The sequence below is a fragment of the Eriocheir sinensis genome, chromosome 17 (genome assembly GCF_024679095.1).
Source record: "Eriocheir sinensis breed Jianghai 21 chromosome 17, ASM2467909v1, whole genome shotgun sequence".
NCBI classification, from domain to species: domain Eukaryota; kingdom Metazoa; phylum Arthropoda; class Malacostraca; order Decapoda; family Varunidae; genus Eriocheir; species Eriocheir sinensis.
Window position 1 is genome coordinate 4,891,434 of NC_066525.1, and position 26,567 is coordinate 4,918,000.

Sequence of the window (26,567 nt, forward strand, 5' to 3'; positions counted from 1 at the left end):
GTTCGCCCAAACTCACGCCAATAAAGAAATATTACGCCACATATACAACAGGAAAGCGAAGTAAATATACTATACTGCTAAATAAGAAAAAGGACCAGCAAAAATATAAAATAGGAGCTGCCTTTGCAAGAGCTCCGGGCCCAGACCAAGCACGGCCTGCCACTCCAGCTGACCGCTAAACAACACACGTGGAGAGGAACAGCAAGCAAGGAAGGTGTAACAGCCCTCTAAAACACTGAGAAAGAGCAAGAACAAGAACAAGAGAAGGAAGGAGGGAGACAGGAAACTAAAAGCTGTACAGGAACTGACGGAAGATAAAAAGAAACCACAATAGTGAACCACATGAGAACACTTGGTTGAAAGCTGGAGGCAAAGAGAGAAATAATTAAAGAATACTAAGGAAGAAAGGCTAAGGAGACGAACCTGAGAAGTAACACAAAGCCTCTCAGTTCTAAAGCAAATAAAGCTCCTCTTGCAGTATGTCAGAGGGGGCACGGAGAGGTAAACCCAAGAAGAAAGAAAACTTCCTGCGAAAAGCTAAACGCCATGGAAGGAAGGGCAACTTCGGCAGGGGTAGGAGCCTTTCCGAGGAGGAGTACAGTTACTACATGAGAGTGTTTGAACAACTCAATCATCTGGAGGGAGAAGAGAAAGGTTAGTCCTGTCCTTACAATGTACTGGTTTTAGAGGTAAATTTGCATGTTGGGTGAAAGAAATGATAAATACAGTAGCTATTCTTGGTCAAGGGATTTTTTATAAGTTTCTTTTTGTGGAGTATTCTGAAAATTATCCCTCCATTTTTACATTTGAGTACAAGTAGCAGTGAGGTGTAAATGATTGAGGGAAGCAGCAGTCTAATATAGTCACTGCTTCCCTCTCTCAAAAGTTTATGTTGGATGGTGTCTGTGCAGTTCTGACCACCTCATAAACTGTTGGGAATTGAGATAATTAATAGTAATTAATTCTTATTTGCAGAAATTCTTATACGAAACTTCATGCGTGAGTTGGAGCAAAATGGTCAAGAGAGAAGCCTGGCAAGCAATCAGATAGTTTCTCGCATCTTGGACAGTGCTCTTCCCCATGCTGACATCACACAAGTCTTGGCAATGAGCCGCATCTTTGGTGAAGACCTCCGACCACTTTGTGTGGATCCCTACGCTTCTCATAATGTTCAAACGTTACTTACACTCTCACTCAAATATGTTCAGGTAAATTACACATTATTTTTGGCTTGTATGTGCAAAATTATATATGCTTATTTGATATATCCTGCAAATACAGCAAATTTTATTTCAACAAAGTTATTCTTTTTTCCTTAATTTCCAGAAAGGTGCCGTACAAAAACGTCATGAAGAAAATGAAAAAGAAGAGGAAAAGGAAGTTTTAGTTCATGTTTCTGAGGAACAAAGACAAGAGTTCTCCACTTTCCTTGAGAAGGTTTGATTGTTTATCTTTTTGTGTGTGTGGATGTTTGTTTCCCTCCAATGTACTGCATAAGAAATATGTAAGCTCATGTTCATTCCTTTAAATTTTTATTGTTAACCCATTGATGTATTTTGTGCAGATTACTTCTGCAGCAAAATTAGTCCATAAGTCAGTGTTTTGTTAATGGACTCAGGCTATCTTGTTTGTTTATTTCAGGTCGTAAGATTTGTCTATAATAACCTAGAAGACTTTGTTAGTCACATGTATGCAAGTCATGTGGTGAGGTCAGCACTTGAAGTCTGCTCCGGGATTGAAGTTGATCGCTCTGTAAGAAGCAGCCAGCGTTCGCAGATGAGCCACGCACTCAACAGGGAAGACACCAAGACACTAACTGTTCCTCCTGAAATCAAACAGCTGTTACCAGACTTTGCAGTGAGATTTACAAGATTACCAAATCTCTTAGGTTTGTTTTCAGTATAGTTCTTTCTTTAGTCATTATTGAGGAAAGGAATATTTTAAAGCTGCCTCCTGTCCTCATGTAAAGTAATTTTGTTTGTGTGCATCTGAGAAAGCACTCATTTTTCTCCTTAACTAGTAGGTCTCGTATGACTGTAAGGTATATAATTTAAAAACTGAGCCTGGGACCTCATTGAAAATAGTGCCCCTTAGCCCCCCAAAAAAGTTAAATAACAAAACTGGACGAATACACTCCACAAACATTATTAAAGACTGCAATAAGTAGAACCAGAAGAAGAACAATACACTAAAAGCTCAGTTGGTTGAATCTGCATTATCCGAAGCTTGACATTATCTGTATGGGGACTCAGATCCACAGATCAATCACCGTATCTTCATAAGGTGTTTTCTTCCCTCCAGATGTTTTGAGTAGTGAGTGTGGCTCAGCAGTACTTCAGTGTCTGTTATCAGTACTGAAATGTGGTGAACAAGACCTCTGTAGAACTGTCGTAGCCCATCTCATAGAGCATGGGCTTCCAGGGATTGAGAACTGGTACAAAGAGAATAATGAGGACTTTGAAACACCTGACCTGCCTCCCTTGTTCCTTGATGGTCCGACTACACGCCTATTGGAGGTATGTAAATTTAAGCTGAAAATCAAAGTTAGAGAGCAGTTCTTATTCAGATATGATGGAAGCAATATGGAGTAATTGGGGTATCTTTTGTGTGATCTTTCAGGTTTTGTTGACGTGTTCCAGTAGTGAGCAGCAGAGACTTGTATTTGAACAATATTTTAAGGGTAAAATAAAGGTTCTTGTCCAACACGGAACAGCTAACTTTGCTGTTCAGCGACTTCTTTCATCCTGGGTTGACAAGGAAACGGTATGTTATTTGCCATTACAGTATTACTGTTAATTGGCAGCCCCAGTGTCTGTTACTTGAATACAATATCAAAGTGGTATGTAAAATAGTATACAAACATCATTTTTTTGCAAGGGCACTCCCATAAGTCGGCAGTTAGATTGAGTTGGTGAGGCGTCCGCCCCAATTATGCCACCTTAAAGATGTTTTGCTGTATATACTAATTATTTATTGATAGATAGATACAAAGTTGTACTCATATATGAATATGAATCTATATGCCCTTGCAACTTTCTATTTTTTTTTTTACTCAACCATTTCAGTTTGAAGAAATATTTGAAGAGACAAGGGAAGCCTTGACTCCAGCATTAAGTACCCAGCACTATGGAGTTGTACATGCCCTCACCCTGGCTTGCCATAGACTGAACACCAAACAGGCTTCCTGCATGAAGGTATATATTTATTTGCTCTCTTCACTCACAAGAGCTTTGGTTAGTGGTAAAACTAAATATTGATATGCCCGCAACTGGTTGGTCTTGTCAGGAAGTCTTCTGGTGGACTGGCTGATCAAATGGTGCTTTAATGTTTTCCAGGCCTTGATGGATCTCATGGAGTGCAGCGAGCCAGGCAATAATTCACAGGAAATGTTTGCTTTACTCTTGCTTCGGATGGTCCCTTATTCAGAGTACCAGGCCAGGCAGGAGCAAGGCAAAGTCTCATCTGTCAACCTCCAAGGGGCTCTTGCCCTACAAGAGCTCTTGTCCTTCAGCAAACCAATCAAGGTAATCCACTGGTCACTAATTGTTTAGTGTAAAGTTTACCTGACTGATAATAAATGTTTATTATTATTTCTTATTTCTCATGATAATTCATATCTTTCATTATCTGTTATTGATATTTTTTTTCATGCCAGGACAACTTTTGTATCTAGCCTTCCATTCCATTCATCAATTCCATTGTAATTCAAGTTACCACTTCTTCCATCATCAGGTAGTGAATAGTCTGTTGGCAATAACTCCTGCAGAGCTGGTGGTTGTAGGATGTGACCCAAGAGGTTCCCATGTGGTGGACGCCTTTGTCAACAGCACCAGTATTAGCGCCAAGAACAAGGAAAAACTCATTTACAGGTTCAAGGTACATTTTTATAATTGTGGTGTATATATCTTTAAGAATATAATAAGTCTTAATAATATAAATAATGTCAAATCCTAGATTTTGCTGGAAAAGTCATATACCTACCATTTCTTCTCTTTGGCAGAAATGCTTCACTGACATGGCCTGTTCCAAGCATGGGTCAAGGGTCTTAGAGTCGCTGTGGAAGGTGGCAAGCATCAAGGCCAAGACACAAATATGCGATGAATTGGTCACTGATGAATTCAAATTGAAAGCTAATCCTTTTGGCAAGATTATATTCAATAAATTCCAGGTGTGTATTTAATAATAATATGTGCTTCTGCATTATTCTTTTGTCATGTAAGATGTGATGAAAAGGAAAATGGAGATGGATCAGTTTCTGTATCCTGATGAATGGTATGTCATGGTATGAATTTGGGCCTCAGTGTTCTACTAAAATCTGTGTTAGAAGTGAAGTATGTACTGGCAGTGTTATAACCAGTGAGGTCAGTTTGAGGTTTGTTGTGGCTGTGCATAACTCCCACATTGTATTATTGCCTGACATACAAAATACTTTCGTTTACAGGTTGGCATGTTTAAAAGAGGAGATAAATCAGACTGGCAAGAGCTGGTAGACAAGATCGAGAATAAAAGAAAAATGTTTGCTGACCTGCTGAATGAGGGTGAAGGTGAGTCACTTTTGTGTGTTTTTTTCTCTCAGCCTGTTAAAAAGAAAACGTGTCCGTCGCTAAAATGTGTTATGATAAAGTTTCACTAAAGCCCTGAAGTAATTAAAGTTTACATAGATGGCCAAAAAGTCTCCATCAGACTGGATTTTTTTAGGAAACCCATTTTGATATTTAAAGATGTGTGTTTAAAGATATTTGATTATTTCCCTCAACGCCTCCACCTCAGACTAACACTGCAATATCCCCACCACAACTTAGGCCAGTTTCTTAGTTTTCTGCTGTTAACCTAGAGTAGTTAACATCAAATCCTATATCGCAGTCAACATTAGTCCTTAATGTTGTCTTAATGTTGCAGTAGGCTTCAAGCATGTAGGTACCACTCAGCCGGTATAGTGAAGCATTGAAAAGTAGTATTTTTTGTGATGGTCGGCTGGCCTGTCCATTTTTGTTTCACTGGCTATACCTACAGCATCACCCCTTGCACTCCTTTCTCACACACACACAAGCATCATTATTATTACTATACCACTCTTACTGTTATTATTATCACACTTATTACTAATATTTTCCATTTTCAGAAGTGTCAGTCGTAAAGGAAAAGAAGCATAAAAAGGCAAAAACTGAAAAAAACTCTGAGGATGACATTTCTTAACAAGCATCAACCATTGACATCAAACCGTCTTCTGTGTAAAGACGATTCAAGGTACAATTATAATTTTGATGTTTATGTAATAATATAATGGACTTTTCAACTGGGTATAAAGTTGATAAAAACAAGGTGAGTTGCTTGAATTTACCTCCTGAAGTAGTGAATTTTTATTGTTTACTAAATATTATCCCTTTATGTGTAAAAGTTGGACTCCCCATCTTGGCAATAGCTTTCAAGGATGCCAAGGTTAAAATTTTAGTGAATCTTAATCTAATTTTAGCAATCTCCGAGTCAAAATTAGAAATGTGTTATTAAAAGTCATTCCCAAAGTGTGCAAATATGCAAACACCATTACAGTAAAGGTCCTTTACTCCGAATAATCATATAACTGTTTTTTTAATGTGCTGATCCAGTAGGCTGTAATCCATTAGATATAATCCCAGAGGTACAAGGGAGTAACTCAGCCACTTTCCAGTTATTTGAGAAGTGTTCACTAGTTAACTTTTTCCAGTAGCTCAACCCTAATTGTATCTATTTGCTTAAGGAATAGAATCTTGAGTTGCAAGCTGAACACACCTATCAATGTAAAAATTATTAAATTAAACAAATTACTAAGTTTTACTTCATATTTTTTTATTTTTTTGTATTGTGCACCGTAAAAAATATCAGTTATTCTTAAAGTCCTAAACGCTGACCATATCTGTGTGCAAAGATGGACAGTTGTGCCGTAACATTTGCATGACAGCAACTTTATTGTTGAACTTGTAGTTGTGCTCAATTTTGCCAGGGAGTTGTAGAACTAGCTATGACACAACTGTTACAAGTGTTGTGATGTGCAATGCACAACTTTTTTCAACAATACTGATTAAAAATGGGGAAAACAGAGTGGATCATAACTTCAGCAGAAGCTGCTGAATCTGCAGCTGCATTTAATTGTATATTGAAGTGTGACTGCTGTATGCTCATGTTTAAAGAGCTAATCTTATTGTGAATACAGCATTGGGCTTCATCTGTGAGTGTATAGGAAATATGCTCCCTTCTAAGGACAAACAAACAATATATACACCAGACATCCATCTGTCATATGTGACAGCCTTTGCATCTAACAATGTGAACTGAGACAACAGATATAAGGGAGGAAGACTTGGATGGTAAATGATTGACATTCTAAAACTTACATCTAAATTTTGGCAGTTGTCTGGTCCCATACATACTGGATCAATGAGGTTCAACTGTATTCAATACCAACTTCATTAATATCCAAATTAATGAATGTTAAATTCACCTACCAATTTGTACATAGAGTTATTGCTCAAGAGGTATTGGTGAGTGACATTCCATATGTTCAGAAATAATCACACTGTATATATGAGCACAAAAATATATGCTCCAGTACAGTTCAGGAAGTAATCCTGAAATGTACTAGAACATATTTCTTCCTGAAAGCGTTATCTACAAAATTACCCATACCAGCTAATGCTCTGCAATGCAAAGGCATTTTGTATTGGTAATGTTTTGCTTACCTATTTAGTTGTTACTTATTCATTTTTCAACATAACAAAGTTGGAAAATTGACTTCGTCACAATAACATTGCATCATTTAGTAATTAGTGGTGCAAACTTTACAAAAAAAGTTCTGGAAAGGTGTTGAAGGTTACTACAATGGAGGTGGCAAAAGCAAAAAAAAAGAATTCTACTCTACTGATTGCATTATAGACTATCATGATAGTATGTACATTATTTTATTTGCTGATGGGGTGTACAATGTCTGAAGTCTATTTTTGTGTGTATGTGAGAGATAAAAACAGTCCTACAAGCTAAGCATCTAAGGTCATGTTGCCCAGCTAGTTACAGGAAAGCAATACCACAGCAGAGCATCACATGCACGACCCTTTGATCATGACTCCTACACACTGAGAGGAAGGGAAAGAGAAAACATGGATGAAGTTAGGAAAATATCTGTGGAAGCTAACAACACAAATACATAGCAGTTTCTTTTCGATCCTAATGCCTTGAGAGAAAACACCAATATTTAAAAGAAAATTATTGACATTTAATTTGCCATCAATTTTGCAAAACATGCATAAGAAAACCTGCTCATGTATACCTTATATATATTAATAGCCTGTCCCCCAGTAACAATATTTACATTTGGAAACCTGTGTCAACTTCTTAGCAAAGCTGAATGAGCCTCAAATGAGCTGATCTTAGTTGACTGGGAAATGTTTTTGTTAAAAGTGTTTCATGCTTTGATTCTCTCTTAAGTATCAGACAGAAAAATTACTTATATTAGAGAAATGCATGCTATGCAGCCCTGAGGACCATAATTTTCAACCAATCCTGGGTGAGCAGTCCTCTGGCTCCTAGAATCTATCTTTGATATTGTCTCCTTTTCATAAAGTGCCATCATTTACAAAGATCTGAGGCCCCATAAAAAGTCAAGAATAATGCCCTAGGGCCCCACAAACATTTAACCCGGCACCACTTATAAATAAATAGATAGAAACATCGATATTTATTCAGATTCTCATGCAGTTGACAAACAAATTAAAATAAAAAGAACTTGGGTCAGTCAATATAATATAAAAACTTTGATAGATCTATGCCTAATTCACTACTTATTTTCTCCTATAAACTTATTAGTGGGTGAAAATATACAAATATTAGTGACACATAAATTTGGAATATTGGTCAACTAAACGAGGGGAAGAATTTATATACTTGTCTGTATCTTAGGTTACTGCACTTTTCATTATCCAAACTTAGTAATACGAAACAAACAAATGTTAGTGACATAACACATGCATAACTTATAAATTTGGCTAATAGCCTTAAAACTTAATAAAAAATATAGCTATTCTGGTATTCTACATAGGAAAGGTGGAAGCTCGGTGAATGCTTTCTCTTCAAATAATGTTCTCTACCACTCCTCCTTCTCCCAACTATGTAAACACAACTTATCATACACTTGCTCACTCTTGTACATATCTCCCACTCAACCCCTACAAGCATTTACCCCGTTTTTCTATGAGGGGAAGTAAATAGGGGCTGATTGTTTCATGCTCGAGTGCTCCTTCCACATTCCATCAACAACAATTGTAAAGTGCATTTCACTCATGATATAAAAGTGTTGGGAAAATCCGTAAAACTATGGAGGTTGAAAATATCGTCTGGTTGAAAATATGACAAGTAGTCTTGCAAAATTCAGGAACCTGCTCTGTATTTTATTTGAGAGAGAGAGACAGAGATTAATATCTAAGTGCTGATAGGCTTTTCAATAGCCATGGATTTTAGTCCAACTGATACATCATTTAGCTGGGTATTGAATTTTGCATGTCCATTTTCTCCATTGATATTTCCATTGGTGTGTCCTGACTCATTAACCATCTCGGTAATTTTTCTTTCTCCATTGGTATTTCTTGTGTCTCCATTAGCTGCACCCAGTGACCTACTGCATTTATTTGTAAAGACTGACTTTTGAGGCATCGTAGAGGATATGTAACTGTTGTGGGAGTATTGAAATATGGGGTGGACATTCTTGCTGTAGTCACAAGGCAAATTGTAGGATGCCTTCTTTGCTCCCAGGTAAGTAGCCCCCATGGCACTTGTTACCTAAAGGAAATAAAACAAAAACATATTAGACATTACATCAATTTAAATTACACACCGTGACTCAGATGTCATTTTTGACACTTTTCATGACTTAAACCTATGTTTTTTCAGCATTTCTGACATAATGGGAGAAAAAAAAAATTTGAAAAGTGCCGACGCTGGGGGGGGTCACGGGTGGGAAATGTTCCGACGCCATGGGGGTTAAGAACTAAAAATTCTATTTAACATTATTTTTCCAATAAAACTCCTATGGAATGCTCACTCAGTTGAATTTCTTACCGTTAGCGTCACCAAGGTGAACTTTGGCAGAGGAACGTCTTTCTCACAATGTGGTTGAACTCCATCTAGAAAGCCTGCACGCAGCAGTTCCCAGGACTTCCACACAGATCCGGCACATACTATCTGAAGCCCATTTTCTCCCTCGTATAATTCCTAGAGGAAACATAAACAAAAATAGAAATATTAATAACATTTTAAACATTTTTGTTCACTTTATTTATCCACATTCTAATAGGTTAATATGATATGCATCTGTAATTATTCACAATTACTTACAGAGTCAATGCTTCTGGAAAGTGCAGAGATGTGGCGGCCAAGGGCATAGCCTCCCTCATAGAAGATGTGGGCACACATTGCATCCCCTTCCATAGCTGCCTTTCCTATCTTTGCTGTGAGACCTGCATACTTGGACTTCTCAAATAATGAATAAGCGTGCTCCAGCATCCCAAACCTATCAAAATGAAAGTCAATTAGAGGAAATGTATGGCATAAATGAGTTATTACAAATGTGTCACTTATAGCTAAATTGTATAGTATTAGCTAATTTATGCTATATTTGTAATTTATCAAGCTGTACTTACCTATCCTTGATGTCAAAGTGGCTGTAGACCTCATTTCTTAACCTTTCTGTACTAAACTTGGGATCAATCAAATTGTCTTCTTCGTCAAACAACACCTTTACACCTCGGCTAGCTATCCAGAATGCTGTAGGTAAAAAAAGATGTCTTACTTTAGGTAATTAGGAAAAAATTGGTCATCAATTTCACAGGTTTCCAGAAATTAAATGCCTTATGATATAATACATGGTTGATGAAAAGAAGATATCAAATTTTCATAATTAGCACACCAAAAATGATGATAAAAACAAAATATCACAGGTGATTTAAGTGCTTTGAAGTTAAGTCACTTTTTTACTTCATAAAAAATATCAAAGGTGGCTCAATAAAAAAAGTATCATTCTAATTACTATAAAAGTCAATAAAGTACCATGTTTAACAAACTCCTACCTCCACCCTCATCTCCAAGCATGTGACCCCAGCCACCACATCGGCCAGTGCGGCCATCTGGATTAACTAGTAGAGCATTGCTTCCTGTTCCACTAATCAACACAATTCCACCTGAAGGAGAAAAGATAATTGATTAACTTAGCTTAATTAGCAAAATTCAAATACATGTGTAGTTGATAGTAAAGTTGGGAACCTATGTTTACCAAGCTGCACTTGGCTTCAGCTCTCCCTCATCTTCGTCTCATTTGCCCTTGAGCCTGTGGTGAGCAAAATCCCACTACCTTTGGACTCATCAAAATGCAAATGAATGCCTTAAAAATGCAACATTACTTGATCAAGCTAGGCCTTCATTAACCAGTGGCAAAACTTTTATGCTAATAACCTCTCTGACAGCCAGTTGCTATGGAGCCGTAAGTGTCTGATGCGACGGTGATGTGGCGTGCTAAGGTGGGATACTGAGCCATGATAGTTGCCTCTAGCTCCCGGTTGGTCTGATCCTCTTCACACCCACTTAGGCACAAGCCCTGAAAAGCAAGACAAGCTTAATATGCATAATCTCATCACATTTTTTATGTTAAGCTAGGTTCCCATTTCAAGTTAATGATCACGACAGTGGCAAAGAGAACCTTCTGACTTATAATGTATGCATGTGTTCATGGTACTGTCTGCTATTTATTGTTATTTTAACAGTGAGAGGCTGATCCTATATCAGAGTGAGGTGCTTGGCAGACTCTACCTTCCTTTCCCTCCTTATATTTTTCTTTCCCCCCTTTTTTCTTAGATGAAAGTTAACTGCATTGTAGAGTAGTAGTATAGTAGTAGTGGTAGAAAGGTGTTATATATAGATTTAGTGCTAGTAGTATTAGTGATGTGGTTGGATGCCACAGTCATTAGCAAATAGAGTTGGGGCTAATGACCTCCAATTTATGAGCCCTCCATGATTATGCGTCGAGAAAAATAAACATGGTTGGAGGTATCTGTTGTAGTAGGGGTAAAAAAAGAAAGTAGTAGTAGTTGACCTTGGGCCCCACCAGAGAAAGGTTACCCCCCTTTGGAAATTTGGCAGATTGAATAATTTGTATGACCACAGGACGCCACCACGAATGACTTGGACCTCTCAATCGTTTTTATTTTATTTTTTATTTTTTAAAGATGGGACAGTACGTACAAGTTGGATGCAGTCAGGCCAAAAATACTATATTTATACATCTCTACGCACTGAATATATATGGCCATAACTAGTCGGTAATAACCACTCTCCACATTAAAATGCCGGGCTTTACGCAATTCATGAGCCGCGAAAGTCATCATTGAGTTTTAGTGCAGTGGAGGGTGAGAGGGTGCTCGTGGAAAGTTAAGGCTGACATGATTAGAGTTGCTCAACCGTGTGTGTGTGTGTGTATGTGTGTGGCGCCAGGGAAAGGAACACACCGAGAGAGGACTTGAGGTCAGCTGACACGTCGCTCATACGAATACTCCACACACGTTGCAGTCCTTCTCTATCTGTGTTTATTTGTCAGCTCATCTCTCTATCTGTATATCTATCTATATGTATGGACACCCACGATGCATTTTCCTTTCTATACTTCGACCCTCCCTGAAGGAAATCTTGGCTGAGTGACCCCAATCCAAAGGGGTAGGTGTGAGGGTCTGGGGGGGATGTCTAGCCGTCAGAGCGGCGACCTCCCTGCCCCACCCTCGCGTCATTGCGTCTGATTGGCTCTTTCTCTTTGCTTGGGAGGAGTGGAGGCGAGGGGACTGTATGATTGGTCGGTATAACACACACACACACACACACACACACACTACTTCCACATCGCCACCAGTGTAGTGAAATCATTGTACTTCTGGGCATCACGTCGCGCGATGTGTTGCGCAACCATGCAGTTTTGCCATCTGTATGGTAACAACTCCTGCCCCACAGAATGTGTTGCTCAACATCGCACAACATGATAAATGCACAGTGTGGAGTGTGATCTGCACTGTTTCCTATATTATTAGAAATCCACAGCATTGGCTTCACTGCCACAATGTATCATTTAGTTTCAAGTGCTGCGGACTTTTTTTAAAAGATTTATCGCTCTTGGCGTGTCTCCTTGACCGCAATGAAAAATAGTCATGCGGACGACCTCTCCGTGACAAGGATGCGGAGATGAGATTCTAACGGTAACCGCATTTGACGTCAAGAGTTGCTCTTGACGTTGCTGGATGTGCAGTGAATTCATTTCCCTTCAAAATGAGTAAACTTTTGGGGCTTACAATGGAACTTGGTGCAGGTGTAATGAGGGCTGAGGATACTATAATGATTGAGGCACTGGTCCTGCTCCCGCCTCTCACATCAACTATTTCCAAGGGCCGAAAAGGAGATCGATCGCGTTCTAATGAGTGTTTGCATAGATTCATGGCACAAAAAATGATAAAACTACCAGAGGGGTTATAAAACTACCTCTGCAAATTCCCCAAACCCCTACAACAGCCTTGCCAAATGTGTGTCACTGTGCTATGGCGCCGCAATGTTTAAGAATATGGCCTATATTGTCTTGAACTTACCAGCGCCTCGAGGACAGTGTCGGGAGGCACGCCGGCCTGCTTCTTGGCGTCCTGCACCAGCTGCCACACTCGCTTGAGGCACTCCGTCAACCCCAACATCTGGAAAAATAGAAACGTGACACACACACACACACACACACACACACACACACACACACAGAAGCTTTAAGGAAAAATACAGATACGGAGACGGGACCACACGAGCGTAAGCCCAGGCCCTGTAAAACTACAACTAGGTAAATACACACACACATAATGAATATGTAGGCTACGGATCCGCAAAGACTGAATTTTTGAAGAAGGGAAAAGATTAGTTAATAAAACGTTATGACTTATGTTCATATACTAACGTACTGATTACCCACATTTCCCGCCTGCTTCCCTTTACGAGCTACATTTTTTTTTTTTGTCGCTTTTACCTGCCGTTACCTGCCAAGGCCTCCGTTAAGAAGTGCTCCCTGAAGTTGCCTACATGGTTGCATTGAGGACACGGTGGGGGTGGCGTAACATGCATGCCAGCGGTCTTTTGGTAGGAATATCGTTTGGATTCAAGCAATTCAAGCAGCGAACCAAGCCTGCCACCATCCCGCCAGACATGTCACCTATCCCTCTGGGCAAGGTAAACGACAACCCGGTAATACTGGTTCGCTTCAAGGACCCAACCTCACCTCACCTTGTTTTTACCAGTGACAACACGCGGACGTATTCATGGGCATTTAGACCCGTATTTATAAAACGTCTCGATACCTCAGTTCGCTCGTTTGAAAACCCTCTCGTCGAATATGCTGGGATAGTTCTACCCGACTTCTGCATCTTCAACGGGAAAAAAATATCCATGCAATCCCGGTTAATCTTCTCTGTTGTCTTGGGAAATAGTCGTAACAGGAGCCTACTGTGTTTAACAAGATGGACCTTAGACCTTAAGACCCGTATTCCCAGACGCTTTCGACTCTTAACAACAACAACAAAGGGCTATAAAGGAGATTACTCGGGTTCTCATGAGTGCTTTTTCACGTTCATGGTGCAGAGGTATTGTCAAACTATTTATGAACACTTAAACCCGTATTCTCAGGCGCATTCGGCTCTCACAACTATTTCCAAAGGCCACAAGGAAGATTAGTCGGGTTCTCATGAGTGTTTGTGACGTTCATGGTGCAGAGGTCTCGTCAAACTATCACTAGGCTAAAAGAATTACCCATGGATATACCCACACACAACCTCTACGAAAGCTTTATCGAAAGTGGGTGTAGGAATGTTTGAGGATATGAACACTAATTACCTCCGCCGAAGAAGTCATATTTTCCGTTCAATGTCAAAAGTAGAACAAGACTGAATCAATTAGTATTATTCAGTGGCTTATGACTGAGCGTGGTGCTGTGTATAATGTTTCAAGGCAGGTGACATACAGGTGTGGGGGTGGGGCAGGTAAGGTGGGAGGATTGCTCTCTATTCATTATTATTATTATTATTATTATTATTATTATTATTATTATTATTATTGTTATTATTATCATCATCACCAGCATACCTACTAACGTACTTCCACTAACAACAACAACAATATGAATTAGTACCTATTTCCGGGAGGACAACTTCCTGGGCCACAAATCACTTCCTCCTTCACACAAAAAGAAAAAAATCCACCCTATCCATCTCTCTCTCTCTCTCTCTCTCTCTCTCTCTCTCTCTCTCGGACACGCACACACAAATAATAATAAGAATAAGAATAAGAACCACGAAAGAAGTAAGAATAGGCAGAAGAGAATAGTAAGTGGAGGAGGAGGAGGAGAGAAGGAGAGGAGGAGGAGGAGGAGGAAGAAGGTAAGAGACTGGGGTGACCTTGCCTGACATTTCGCCAAGCGGTGTATACAAGTGAGGGTCTCCAGTGCCACTACTTTCTGCTGCCTGTCTGTTGGGCTGATGGTATGCCACAAGGTCAGATTGATCTACCCGGGCACCTATCTCTCTCTCTCTCTCTCTCTCTCTCTCTCTGCTTTCTTTGCACATTTTCCTCGATTTTTTACACACGTAGCATATTACCGTGCACCGTTTTCTTCTTTATCTTGGTTATTTTCATCGTTAACTACCGTCTCGTCGAACGTAAAGTTGCCTCCACCTTGTCTTGACTTGCTCTGTCTATTACCTTGCTTCTCTCCCTCCCTCTTCCCCCCCTCACCCCCCTCGAACACACACTCGGTCTATAACTCCTCCTTGTTCTCCTTCAACCCGCTCTCGGCTTAAGAACTGTACTCCTACCCCAGTTTCCCGACTCTACCTACCCCCGTTCGTCTCTCTCTCTCTCTCTCTCTCTCTCTCTCTCTCTTGACAGTCGCTCTTTCAAGTTCTGGTAAGAATACTGTTAGATTCCCCTTTAATTATGTCTACCTTCAGATATATCGACTTTTACAGGATAAAATATATATACTTGTTTTGTTTTTTGCTTTATGTACTTCTCACATTCCTGTTTTTCCTCTTCTACGACATAACCGTCCCCCTCTCCCTTCCCTTCACCCCCCCCCCATGCCACCCCACTCTCCTCGTCTTCAACAGGTTTCGTTACTTTTTTTTCTCCCCAGTTTACACCGTCGAGTGAGCTTCAGGAATGTCCCCCCCAACGCAGATCCATCAAGACTCTCTTTGTACCCACTTACACGTATACTTTGTCCCTTTGCTCTTCATTTATATCATTTCTAAAGCAAAGGGCAAAAAGGAAGCAATTATAAAAAGCAATTAAAGTAAAGCAGCACTATAACTGATTTCCTCCCTTTGTTATTTATGCAAAAGCTGATGAAACCATTTTTTTTCTTACTTTTTTTTCCTTCCTTTCTTGATTTACTTTTCTGTGTGTCTATCTCTTTTTTTCTGTCTGTCTGCTCGTCTATGTCTATCTACCTTTTTATCTATCCATCTCTGACTGTTGAGAGAGAGAGAGAGAGAGAGAGAGAGAGAGAGAGAGAGAGAGAGAGAGAGAGTGCCAGTTCATCCCAAATAAAATAATGCAAATGACTGAGTGATTGGGGTCTTCGGACATGGCACCGCACCTGCCATGGAGAGTAATGCAGATCTGCTTGCCAAGTCAGGGTGAGGCATGAGAAGTTATCGTGCAGCGCCTTAATTTTTACTACTGATGGTGTCAACGCTTTGCCACTTGTCTCCACCTGAACGAGAGATCTGGTCAGGTAATGCAAATATGCGCCTGACACTGTGAACTATGTTAAGGCCATGTTAAGACCATTGCTTATCACTCTTAGATCCATTTTCCTGTGACTTTTTTTTCCTGCGCAGATCACATTAACAACAAACTATATTATTTCCAGTTTTATTAGAGAGTTGATCAGCTAATGCAAATGTGTACTACCTGGCAATGCAGACTATATCGAAAGTCATTCTTATTACTCTGAGCTTCATTTTCCCTTTTCTGTCTTGGCAGATCACATAAACAACAGACTATATTATTTCCAGTTTTATTAGAGAGTTGATCTGCTAATGCAAATATGTACTACCTGGCAATGTAGACTATATCGAAAGTCATTCTTATTAATCTGAGCTTCATTTTCTCTTAATTTCTTTCTTCGCAGATCACATAAACAACAAACTATTATTGCAAGTTTTATTAGAGTTGATCAGCTAATGAAATGCGTACTACCTGGCAATGTAGACTATATCGAAAGTCATTCTTATTACTCTGAGCTTCATTTTCCCTTTTCTGTCTTGGCAGATCACATAAACAACAGACTATATTATTTCCAGTTTTATTAGAGAGTTGATCAGCTAATGCAAATGTGTACTACCTGGCAATGTAGACTATATCGAAAGTCATTCTTATTACTCTGAGCTTCATTTTCCCTTAATTTCATCCTTCGCAGATCATATGCACAATAAATTATTTTTCTACCTCTTCATTTGTACGATAGAGCTGATTAGGCAATGCAAATATGTGCCTGACAATGTGAGCTATGTTGAAAGTCATTCTTATTGCTCTTCGCTCCTTTTTATTTTTGCCTTTTCCTTTGCAATTCACATAACCAACAAACTATTTTTCTACCTCTCCATTTCTACGAGATATCAGATGAGGCAATGTAAATACGTACCTGACAATGTAGATTATATCGAAAGCCATTCTTAATACTCTTAGCTTCACTTTCTTTAACTTCTTCCTTTGCAGCTCACATAAACAACAAATTCACTTTCTATATATACCTACTCTTACTTATTAATCGAATATTCATATAAGCAGGGTGGCCGACGTGATAATGACCTTGACACATCTGCACAACCCACCGCCCTATAAGGCTTGACACCAGACCGACGCTTAGAATCCAGTTTTGTGAGGTCTCTTGTTGTGGCCTCTACAGTGGGTGGCCCGCCCTAACGGCGCCATGTCCTTGTGGCTACTTTGGCCAAGGTTATAGATTCCCTCAGCACGAGTGTGTAGCGTTGTCGATTCCTGGGCAGATCAAAGGTTTGGATCCTCAAATCATATGTGCTCTGTTTGACTTTATGGCTGTGAAGCATAGACACGAAACAGCGACATGGAGAAGAATTGACGCCTTTTTTTAATTTTTTCTACAGTTAAGGAAACAGCTCAAAGGCAACAGAAAAAAGGTTTGTTTGCAGAATCATGGAGAAATACTTTATCATATCGGTGAATACTCCGTGAGACTGAATCGATGCCTATATTACCTGCATAGTCCGTGAACGCCAACTCTGGATATATGGGCATGTGGCAAAACACCCAGTCCACCTGCTCATCGGGTTGTATCAGAGGTAGACAATCCTGTGTTGAGGAAGTCGAGGGGTGCCTACAAAGCTCGATGGATCATGTCATGAGTTACTAAGTTTGGGGAAGGGGACTTGCATGGAGACTTGTTCAGAGGGACCCGGAGGTGGCGTCGTTGAGAGGAGGAGACGCGCATCCCGTCGTATGACCATATTATTTGACTGAAATTGAATTAATTAATCGAATGGCGCCCAGGTCACCCAGATGCTCATCTTCCTTGTCAGGCCGATGGATAAATGGATAACTCGGTAAACTGTGGTAACTCGGATGTCACACTTGCCCTTCGTCCCGCCCACCACAAGCTCAAGGGCCAATAAGACGGAAATGAATACGGCCACCAGCAGTTATAGAATATGCCCTTAATTTTACCTTTACATTGTGTACAGTTATTGCAGATTCTCCTAAACTGATCGGCAACCAGTACTGGCTGCTTCCTGTTTCTTAAACGATTATCGTCCACCTGGAACCCGATTTGGTCGGCGGCGACTCTTCAGGTCTCTCACTCTCACTTTCCCGCAACGACCTTGCCGGAGGATGCTGTGTCTCGCCACGTCACACTCCGCCACACACACACCGCAGACCAGGCAGTGGCTAACGGCGATTAACGTTCCTTATTTATTCTCTCTGCAGTTGGCACTTTGTTTTCATAACTAAAAATTCATTCAAAGCTTGTCACCTTCACTGGCGAGTGGAATGCCATGACTTATTATAAGAGCTTGGATTTGGTTGATTGTGTCATGATCCGTTTTCATATTTCCTTCACCAAGATCATGATGTTCAGTGCTCATATCAACTCTTATCCCAAACTGATTCTTAAACTCACTTGCCAAACAAGACAATACGGGTGTGGCCATGAAGAATCTTTGTCTAGCATTGGCACTATTGGATATCCCAACCAGCCATGAGCGAACCTTCAGCTTCCTCAACAGTTCACAGACATGACCTGCACCAATGGAAAGCAAAATGGCATAACACTTTTGGCGACTAACCTCCAGGCCTCGGGGTGGTTGATCTGAAGATTGTACATGTTTGCGGGGTCAGAGTCGCTTGTTTTCAGGATCAACAGAGTTAAGTAGATCCTGATTGTGCTGATACGGCCCATAGCAAAGAACAGCTTGTTCAATGTTTCCCAGGGTTGGAGATAAAAGTATACAACGTCAGAATTTCGAGAGGCTGCCACAAGAAAGAACATTGTCTCCATCTCCACTCGATGTAAATAGTTCAGGATGGACTTGAACATACCATTCCTACCCCCCCCATCCCCATCCCTCACCCATTGGATCCGTCCCTTGTGTGTGTATACAGTTAGGAATGTTCGGCACTAGTAACTCTCACCCATTTGTTGGTGGACGGCCCCTCGAGCTCGGCAATCTTGCGGCCGCAGCCATCCAGCAGCACCACCCACGAGTGCGTGCCGCCCCTGTCAACACAAAAAGTAGGTCTGAGTTAATACACGCTCCCGATGCTCAGCTATTCTGTTAAAAAGTAAACATATTGGTGTATATAAAATAGATTAGCTAATGACGAGGAAAAGTTCGAATAGAAACCGCACTATCACACACACACACACACACACACACACACACACACACACACACACACACACATTACGAAGCTCTATTTTCACAGCAATACAATGAACCAGTCTAAGAATACACAATAACATTATTTTATTGGAATATATACATTACCTTTCATTTATGTATCTCATATTTTGCTCCTTATCAAGAGCTCCAGGCAATAAACATAATACTGTCTAATTTCATGCAAAGTTTTAAATAAGACCGATAGTTACTAGGAGAGGACCGTATCTTCAGATCTAAAGCACCAGCCGACCCAGCTATATAGAGTTGTGCTAATGTGGGCCAACACCAGAACAAAGCCACTCATTCATTGACATATCCTGACCTTTCGTGTGTGTGTGTGTGTGTGTGTGTGTGGCGTGACTAAGTACATTAAGAGAAAAAAAATAGCACCCCAAAAAGACGACCACACTCCATATTCAGAAATTGATACTCAGCTTAAATGGTATAATATTCTAATAATTACCATATCTAATGTACACGATAACGATTTCATGGAAGGTAAGAAGTGGACTATTGATAACAAATGACGGGATGACACTGATTGCTACACACCACATGTCCCCAGAAGGAGGGAAAAAATAATCGTAATTTGTCCTGAGTACTCGTGTGTTATCGCATTATACTCTCCGAATCTGTTTTTGTTTGTTTTCTTATCCGAATGAGGAAAAACTACGATGTTTGACCAATAACTTGATGAAGACATTTGTGATTAGGTATGACCACAACTCATGTGTTGTTAATCGTCATCAAGGATTACGTACATTTTTCAGCTAGTCATTAATCATTATCTTATCAGACATGTGATTTATGGCTTCGTATTACAGGTGATAACTATGATTTGGAGGGTTAATTAAATATTTGATCAGCCTTATTACGTTCTCTGAAAGGGTTAGGCGTAGTCAAGCCTGAACTTTGACCTATTATTATATATTCAGTTTGGAATTCTGTGTTTGTTACAGGAGCGTTCAATTACTTTTACCATATGCAGTGAAAACGAGTTATTTGTGTGTAAATGACTGATAATTACAAACAAGGAAATAAGCATACTAGTAGATCAAATAAGTCTTCTACTAAACCCTTAGTGCAGACCAAACAAAAAATATGCTGATGGATGCGATGCTTGAAGATTTCCTTTTCACAGTAAAACATTTCGAGAGTCTGAGAAAACAAACAAACAAACAGAAAAGTAAAATCGTGTGGAACTATGATATCGAGTACTACAACGGCTATCCTTCGCTACACATTGGAATTTGTTTACCTTCTGAATGAACGAAAGAAATGTGTGTATTGGTAAGCAGGAGTGAAATATATATGTTTACTCTGTGTATCAATGTATGTGTGAATATAAGCAACTCTTTACCTATTTGAGAGAGAGAGAGAGAGAGAGAGAGAGAGAGAGAGAGAGAGAGAGAGAGAGAGAGAGAGAGATGAAAAAAGACGCGTGCATCGATATCCAGAGGCATTTCCTAAAGTGCATGTTCTTATCTCTGTCGGTCAATAAGGTTATCTAGGTTACGAGTGCATCGCGCGTTATGATGTCAGATAAGACACTTCAGATGAGGAAGAGAAAGATTGCTTACAAGTCTGGTGACGCGTGGACACTTGCGTCTTTCCTTCCCCAACCCTTATCTCCTGTCCCTCCGCCCTGATGCACCAGTGATCTACATACGCCGTTCCCACGAAATAACCCCAATCAACAATAACCTATATAAAACTATACAGTCACTCTCTCCTACGATCTTTTAGAGGAGTGCTGGCGGTCTTTTTTTGTTTTTATTTGTTTTTTGCCTTTAAGCTATATATACAGCCTCTCTTCCCTATATTTTATTTTATAGGAGTAGTGCTAGAGGGCTTTTCTTGTATTTTTTTATTTTTTTCCCTGATTCCTTTACTGTAAAAAAATAAACTAAGCATCAGAAGCCATCGTTAGAAGTCGTGCATGTAATGAATGTCCTGTTTCACGTAATAGGAAGAGAAGAAATGTGGTGGTATTCAAGAGGTCATGAGTAGCCTATAGTCACTGTACACTATGAATTTGTCCAGAAGCCCCGCCCCCTCCCTCGCCCTCGCTCCAAGGTAACATTGACTCCAAACTCTCTGCTCCTTGTATCCATCCAGTCCACTGCTATGGAAGAGGGGGTGGGACTTCTGTCTGGGTTACGAGTGCATCGCGCGTTATAATGTCCAGATAAGAGACACTTCAGCTGAGGAAGAGAAAGATTGCTTACAAGTTTAATATACGTTGACTATAGGAAGATTCTCATGGGATTTTCTGGGACTTCCTGCAAGAAACAAGGGTCGACGGAGGTGGTCTAGATATCGTCACCTTCGTAAACAAACTGCTTGTCATTTTTCCTACTTCTTGAGAAAACGAAATAAACATCTGTAAAGTCATCCCCCTGATTTCACGATCAATCCCCATAGGATCATCCCACCCCACTTCAAGGAGATATAATAGTCTCCTTGCTGCACTAGGCATGTCTTCAGATATTCTCAAACATTTTGGGACTTACACACCCACATATGCTAAGGCTTTCGTAGTTGTAAATATTTCCATGGGTAGATTTAAGAGCCTATAGGGATAGTTTGACAATGCCTTTGCGCCATGAACGGGAAAATGCTCATGAGAACCCGGCTAATCTTTGAGGTCTTTAGAAATATGTTGTGAGGCGAAAGCGTCAGAGAATACGTGGTTCAGTGCTATCCTGAATCTCCAAACGTATTCGGGTGAGCTGACAATCCACCACATGTCCTACCATCAGCTTGGACCACGCACTCCCATCACAGCCAATTGTATTTCAGATCCATTCCGATTAATTTTGTTGAATGTGGTAAACTCAGTATCATCTATGCCAACTGGTACTATGGCAACTGGCTTGGACCACGCTCTCCCATCACAGCAAATGGTTAATCAGATTTACTCCGATTAATATAGTTGAATGTGTTAAACCCCATTCCAGCTATGCCTAAATTGAGACTGAAGGGAATCGGGAAGGAGTGAGAGGTAAAGAAGAAAAAGAAAAGTATAGGACAATCTAAAATTATTTGGGTCAAGGGAAGGACAAGTCATCGATAGGCTATTAAATAGATCACACCCCTTGTATGGACTCGAGTCTATCTCCGAAGCCCCCTCCCCCCGACCTCCAAGGCTTCAATGGGTGTATGGGACGTTCACTGGGGCATGACACAGTTAGATAAGAGGTGCATAAGAATCTACGGTGGTTGGCTTACAGTGATAAGGAGGATGCGCAGATATGCCTCCACACCTGCTAAATATAGGTGACGTTATCATTATCTCATAGCACTTAAGTTTTTCACATACGCGTTACTTGGGTCTACCGTATTTATGCTGTCATCTCCGCTCTGAATTTGACGTCAGCGTAAACAGAGATTTGAATGCAGATACAGATAGACCATGAAACGTCGACTTTAGCATGGACGCCCAATGAAAAAAAAAAAAAAAAAAAAAAAAAAAGAAAAAAAAAAAAAAAAAAACATGTTTAGCGTACAGACCATCAGGCACTGACCAGATATAAATTGTTTGGCCAGAGTAAAATCTTCAGTGTTTCCTTTCTACCCAGAAGTTGAATATAGTTAGTTAGTAGGACCGACAGCGCTGATATGATAAGGTACGACGTATGGCATGTAATTAACACTGAGCCATTCAAATTAAAAACGTACCTTAAACTTGTACAATTCGTTTCTCTCTCTCTCTCTCTCTTTGCAAAGGACATTTAAGTATCAAATTTTGAACTCCACTTCTCAACAACGTGATGTCTCCCTTGACTTATAGGGGATCTACGAATGGTTTAATTCCGGTGATTATTACGGAGCATTATCAGGGTACTACAGTCTGGATCTCATAACATTCAACGACTAATGTAACACATCATAGATATAAGACGTTCAATGATTGAGTGACTATAATATATAGCCAATAACAAATGGTGAAAGTTACTTAAATATTGCACTCTAGTCTCGAGTACAGAGGTGCATCTGCACTAGACCGTTCAGTGGGCGGCGCCGAGCACCTCCCAGCTGTAAGCAATGTTTTTTTTTTTTTTTCACCCCAGTAAGCTCACACTTGCAGCACAACTACCTTTTTTTTTCGGGTGACGGCGCAGCACCGCCCCCTCTCCACCCCGCCCCCGGTATGAGTCTCGCGAGGAAGAGGAAAATGAGGACTAAGCTCACCGCCATCAGCATGAAGCGCAAACAAGACAAGGATTTCACGCGACTTCCCTCTTATAAAGAAAGGATCGTTGAACGCTGAATATTTACAGATTATATCCGTAGCCTATACAGCAAACACTTTGTTGAAGGGAATGGCAAATACTACATAACATCGTAGTACTTGATGGAACGCAGGGCCTTGATACTACGACGTGCCGCGAAATAACAGTAACAACAGCCCTCGGGAATCTTCACCAGCACGCGATGTATAAGCACGTTCCAGTGGGTAAGACTTCATTACGCGAGATACGGCACGTGTGATATTCGGGATACAACAGTTTATTTCCCCCAGGTTTTCCCACTTCAGCCAGCCCAGCGGAGTGGGCTGAGAGCTGACTGCCTTCGCCGGGATTCAATACGGGTCTTCAGATTCGTATTAGGTATGCTAACCACCACACTACGGTCCTGATTAATCACCCATAAAAAGTTGGGCTAGTGTGGGTCCTCGTTCGACTGGTGAGCTGCATGAAAACACCGAGCAATCAGCCAATGTGACTTTGGCGTATTGAGATTCAATCATACAAAAATGTTAAATCTGCTGTAGTCATGTATGCATAATTTTTTTTTTTTTTTGTAATGATGATATCACATCAATATAATTATCAAATCCTGTTTGTATTTCCTTCATATCTTCTTCACAGACTTAGCAGTGAAGATCGGTGTCTTGTTTCCTTATCTACATTGCGCAGTCTTTCTTTTATTTTGTAAACACCGGTGTTATCACTTCCTACTCTTATCAGTTCCTAGCGTCTTAACATCACATTGTTATCGAGGATGACCCCTTTTTGACCCCTCTTTCCCTTCTAATGCTGGCAGATTATACTCTTTTAATCTTTCTTCGTATGTCAGGCCTACCAAACTTCAGACCATTTTCGTTGATCTTTGTAATTTGTCCAATCATGTTCTTCTTTTTGAGAGGATAACACAGTTGCTGTATAATCCAGCTTGGGTCTTTGTTGTTTTTGCTGTTTTCCCCGTCATGTCCTTATCCAAATAATGAAAAGCCATCCTCATAATAATAAAGATAATATTTGCTAACATTTTGAACGCAGCTCCAAACATGTTATTAACATGTTTCTCCGGTGATAATGTCCTGAGTATTATAGCTAAGTCATAATTACTGTTTCTACGCTAATTTGGTAGCTTCATGTGGGTCTGTTTTTGCTCTAAGCTAACTCCAGCACATGACATTTATTTCCACGGAACTCTATTCGTGTGTGTGTGTGTGTGTGTGTGTGTGTGTGTGTGTGTGTGTGTGTGGCGGAAACACCGGATTAAAATTATAATGGCACAGTGATATTTATTTGAAAAGCGATTCTGTCAGCCTGTCATTCTATGTATTAATCACACCAATTCTTCACAATGTAATGTTAAATACCTACTTTCATGCCCCTCGCTCCAAATGGTTTTTCGCACAGTTAACGTGCCGTAACACTCAACATTTTGCCACGTCCTCATTCTTCTGGATCTGGATCTGGATATATGATGCGCAGGTCACCCGAATAGGTGCATAACACGCATATTTGTTGGCTGTTGGGGGGACGGGGGGCCTGGGTGTGCAGTGGAGGGAAGTGAATCAAGTGTAATTGTTAAGTGTTGGTGTGTTGTGGTGACAAGTGATTGTGTATTTGTTTTCTGAATGAGTCTATTGTATTGCAGTCTAAAATCTGATGAGGGAGGTTGTTCCAGTCACGTATGGTGCGTGGAAAGTATGAGTGCTTGTATACGTCAGTGTTAGTGTGATATGTTTGGTATTTGGTATTCTTACAAGTGCTCATGCACGCGATCCACAGCACTCCGAGAGGTGGATATGAGGCTGGCTAGATTATTCCATTGATAGTTTCAGTGACAATCTTCGTGTTATTTCCGTTAGCTCAGTTGTGTTCATATAACAAAAAAAAAATATATATATATATATATCCCAAGTATAGTAAGCAGTGCACTTACTCCTATAGGCCTATGGTAGCAATGGTAAGAATTGGTGAAGTTAACCTCTTTGGCCTAAAGCATTATAATTTTATATAGACACGCACGTATACTCATATCCTTCCATTCCCACCAAAATGAGATCACTGTTGACCATGATTGTGTATTTCCAGTAGCTCAGATGTTGTGTTTACAAATGGATGCTAATTTCCCCTGGTAAGCTGAAGTTCTCTCACTCCTTGCAATGGTAGCGAGCGTTCAATAACCTTGCTGGCTTTGGGCAACAGCAGACACTCATGTACTCACCCTTCAATCCCGCCGAAGATCAGATCACTGTTGACCATGGTTGTTCCTTTGACAGCAAGTCTCGTGTCGATCGCCCCTCACCGATGCTGCTCTGTGGACTACTATGTCGAGCCGCCTCCTGCTTCCGCTGCTGCTGCTGCTGCGCGCCTCACCCGGGCTGAGCCTCCGCCACGCGCCTGTCAACATAGACGAATGCCAGCTCTCACCTCAGGCTTCATTATAACGTCACTATAAGGTTACTGAAATATATTTGTATAAAGCACTATTACTCCCCTGGTAGCTTATTGGATTTAGTTGTTTCAAAACTGCTGAGTAGGTATCATGGATTTTGAAGTGATGTCTTTGCTCATAAGAATATAACAAGTGACAACTATCGTCACCACACCTCTCTCAGAAACGGGTTTGATTGGATCATGAGTTTAGCCACCACCTTCTCAGCCAACCACAGGAATGGAGGGAAATAATTATTGTGTTGGGTTTGAGTTGGTAAGAAATGCATTGCATTCGTAACATAACAGTTATATACATTATAGGGTGTCAGTCCTAGAGATTATCGTCACGTTAACTCTGTGTACAAAAAATGCGACCCCAAAAAATATATCGTTAACCATATATCTATCTATACATCTATTTATCTATCTATTTATCTTTCTATCGGTTTATTATCGATACTAATCTCTCTCTCTCTCTCTCTCTCTCTCTCTCTCTCTATATATATATATATATATATATATATATATATATATATATATATATATTCAACCTGTACTATACTTATACCCTCCCAAACGTTTTCATCTGTTTATTTATTATGCCTAAATTTATATTTTCTAGTCTTGATGTAACGTTCTGTAACATTACCGAGGTGCGGTAGTGGGAGGTTAATAGTTAGGACGTCAAGACATGGATGTATAGCCAGGGCGAGATGGTTCGAACCCCAGTGCCACCGCTTGACGTCAGGAAACATCGAGCCTCAAGTCATAACATCCTCCCTCCCCCACCCCCCAAAAAAAAAAAAAATACGGCTAATTAATTATGAATGTTGATGAAAATATAACTGCCAAACCAAATCAGAAGAAAAATGGAACAGAGCAC

General features: G+C 40.2%; 2 protein-coding genes across 2 annotated transcripts; one reads left to right on the top strand and one right to left on the bottom strand.

Annotated features, from left to right (window-relative positions):
* Positions 1-162: 162 nt before the first annotated feature.
* Positions 163-9,511, top strand: LOC126999819 (nucleolar protein 9-like). The gene is made up of 13 exons (XM_050862831.1): positions 163-654; positions 976-1,208; positions 1,327-1,437; positions 1,642-1,888; positions 2,302-2,516; positions 2,620-2,763; positions 3,066-3,194; positions 3,336-3,524; positions 3,733-3,876; positions 4,001-4,168; positions 4,442-4,544; positions 5,123-5,247; positions 9,363-9,511. Exons 1-12 carry the CDS (start codon positions 480-482, stop codon positions 5,194-5,196), a joined length of 1,932 nt encoding a protein of 643 aa, XP_050718788.1. The 5' UTR covers positions 163-479; the 3' UTR covers positions 5,197-5,247; positions 9,363-9,511.
* Positions 7,696-25,639, bottom strand: LOC126999820 (N-acetyl-D-glucosamine kinase-like). The gene is made up of 9 exons (XM_050862832.1): positions 25,473-25,639; positions 18,757-18,841; positions 12,642-12,740; positions 10,474-10,615; positions 10,092-10,202; positions 9,666-9,789; positions 9,361-9,535; positions 9,085-9,237; positions 7,696-8,805 (listed from the first exon to the last, which is right to left on the bottom strand). Exons 1-9 carry the CDS (start codon positions 25,508-25,510, stop codon positions 8,449-8,451), a joined length of 1,284 nt encoding a protein of 427 aa, XP_050718789.1. The 5' UTR covers positions 25,511-25,639; the 3' UTR covers positions 7,696-8,448.
* Between the last annotated feature and the right edge of the window lie 928 nt (positions 25,640-26,567).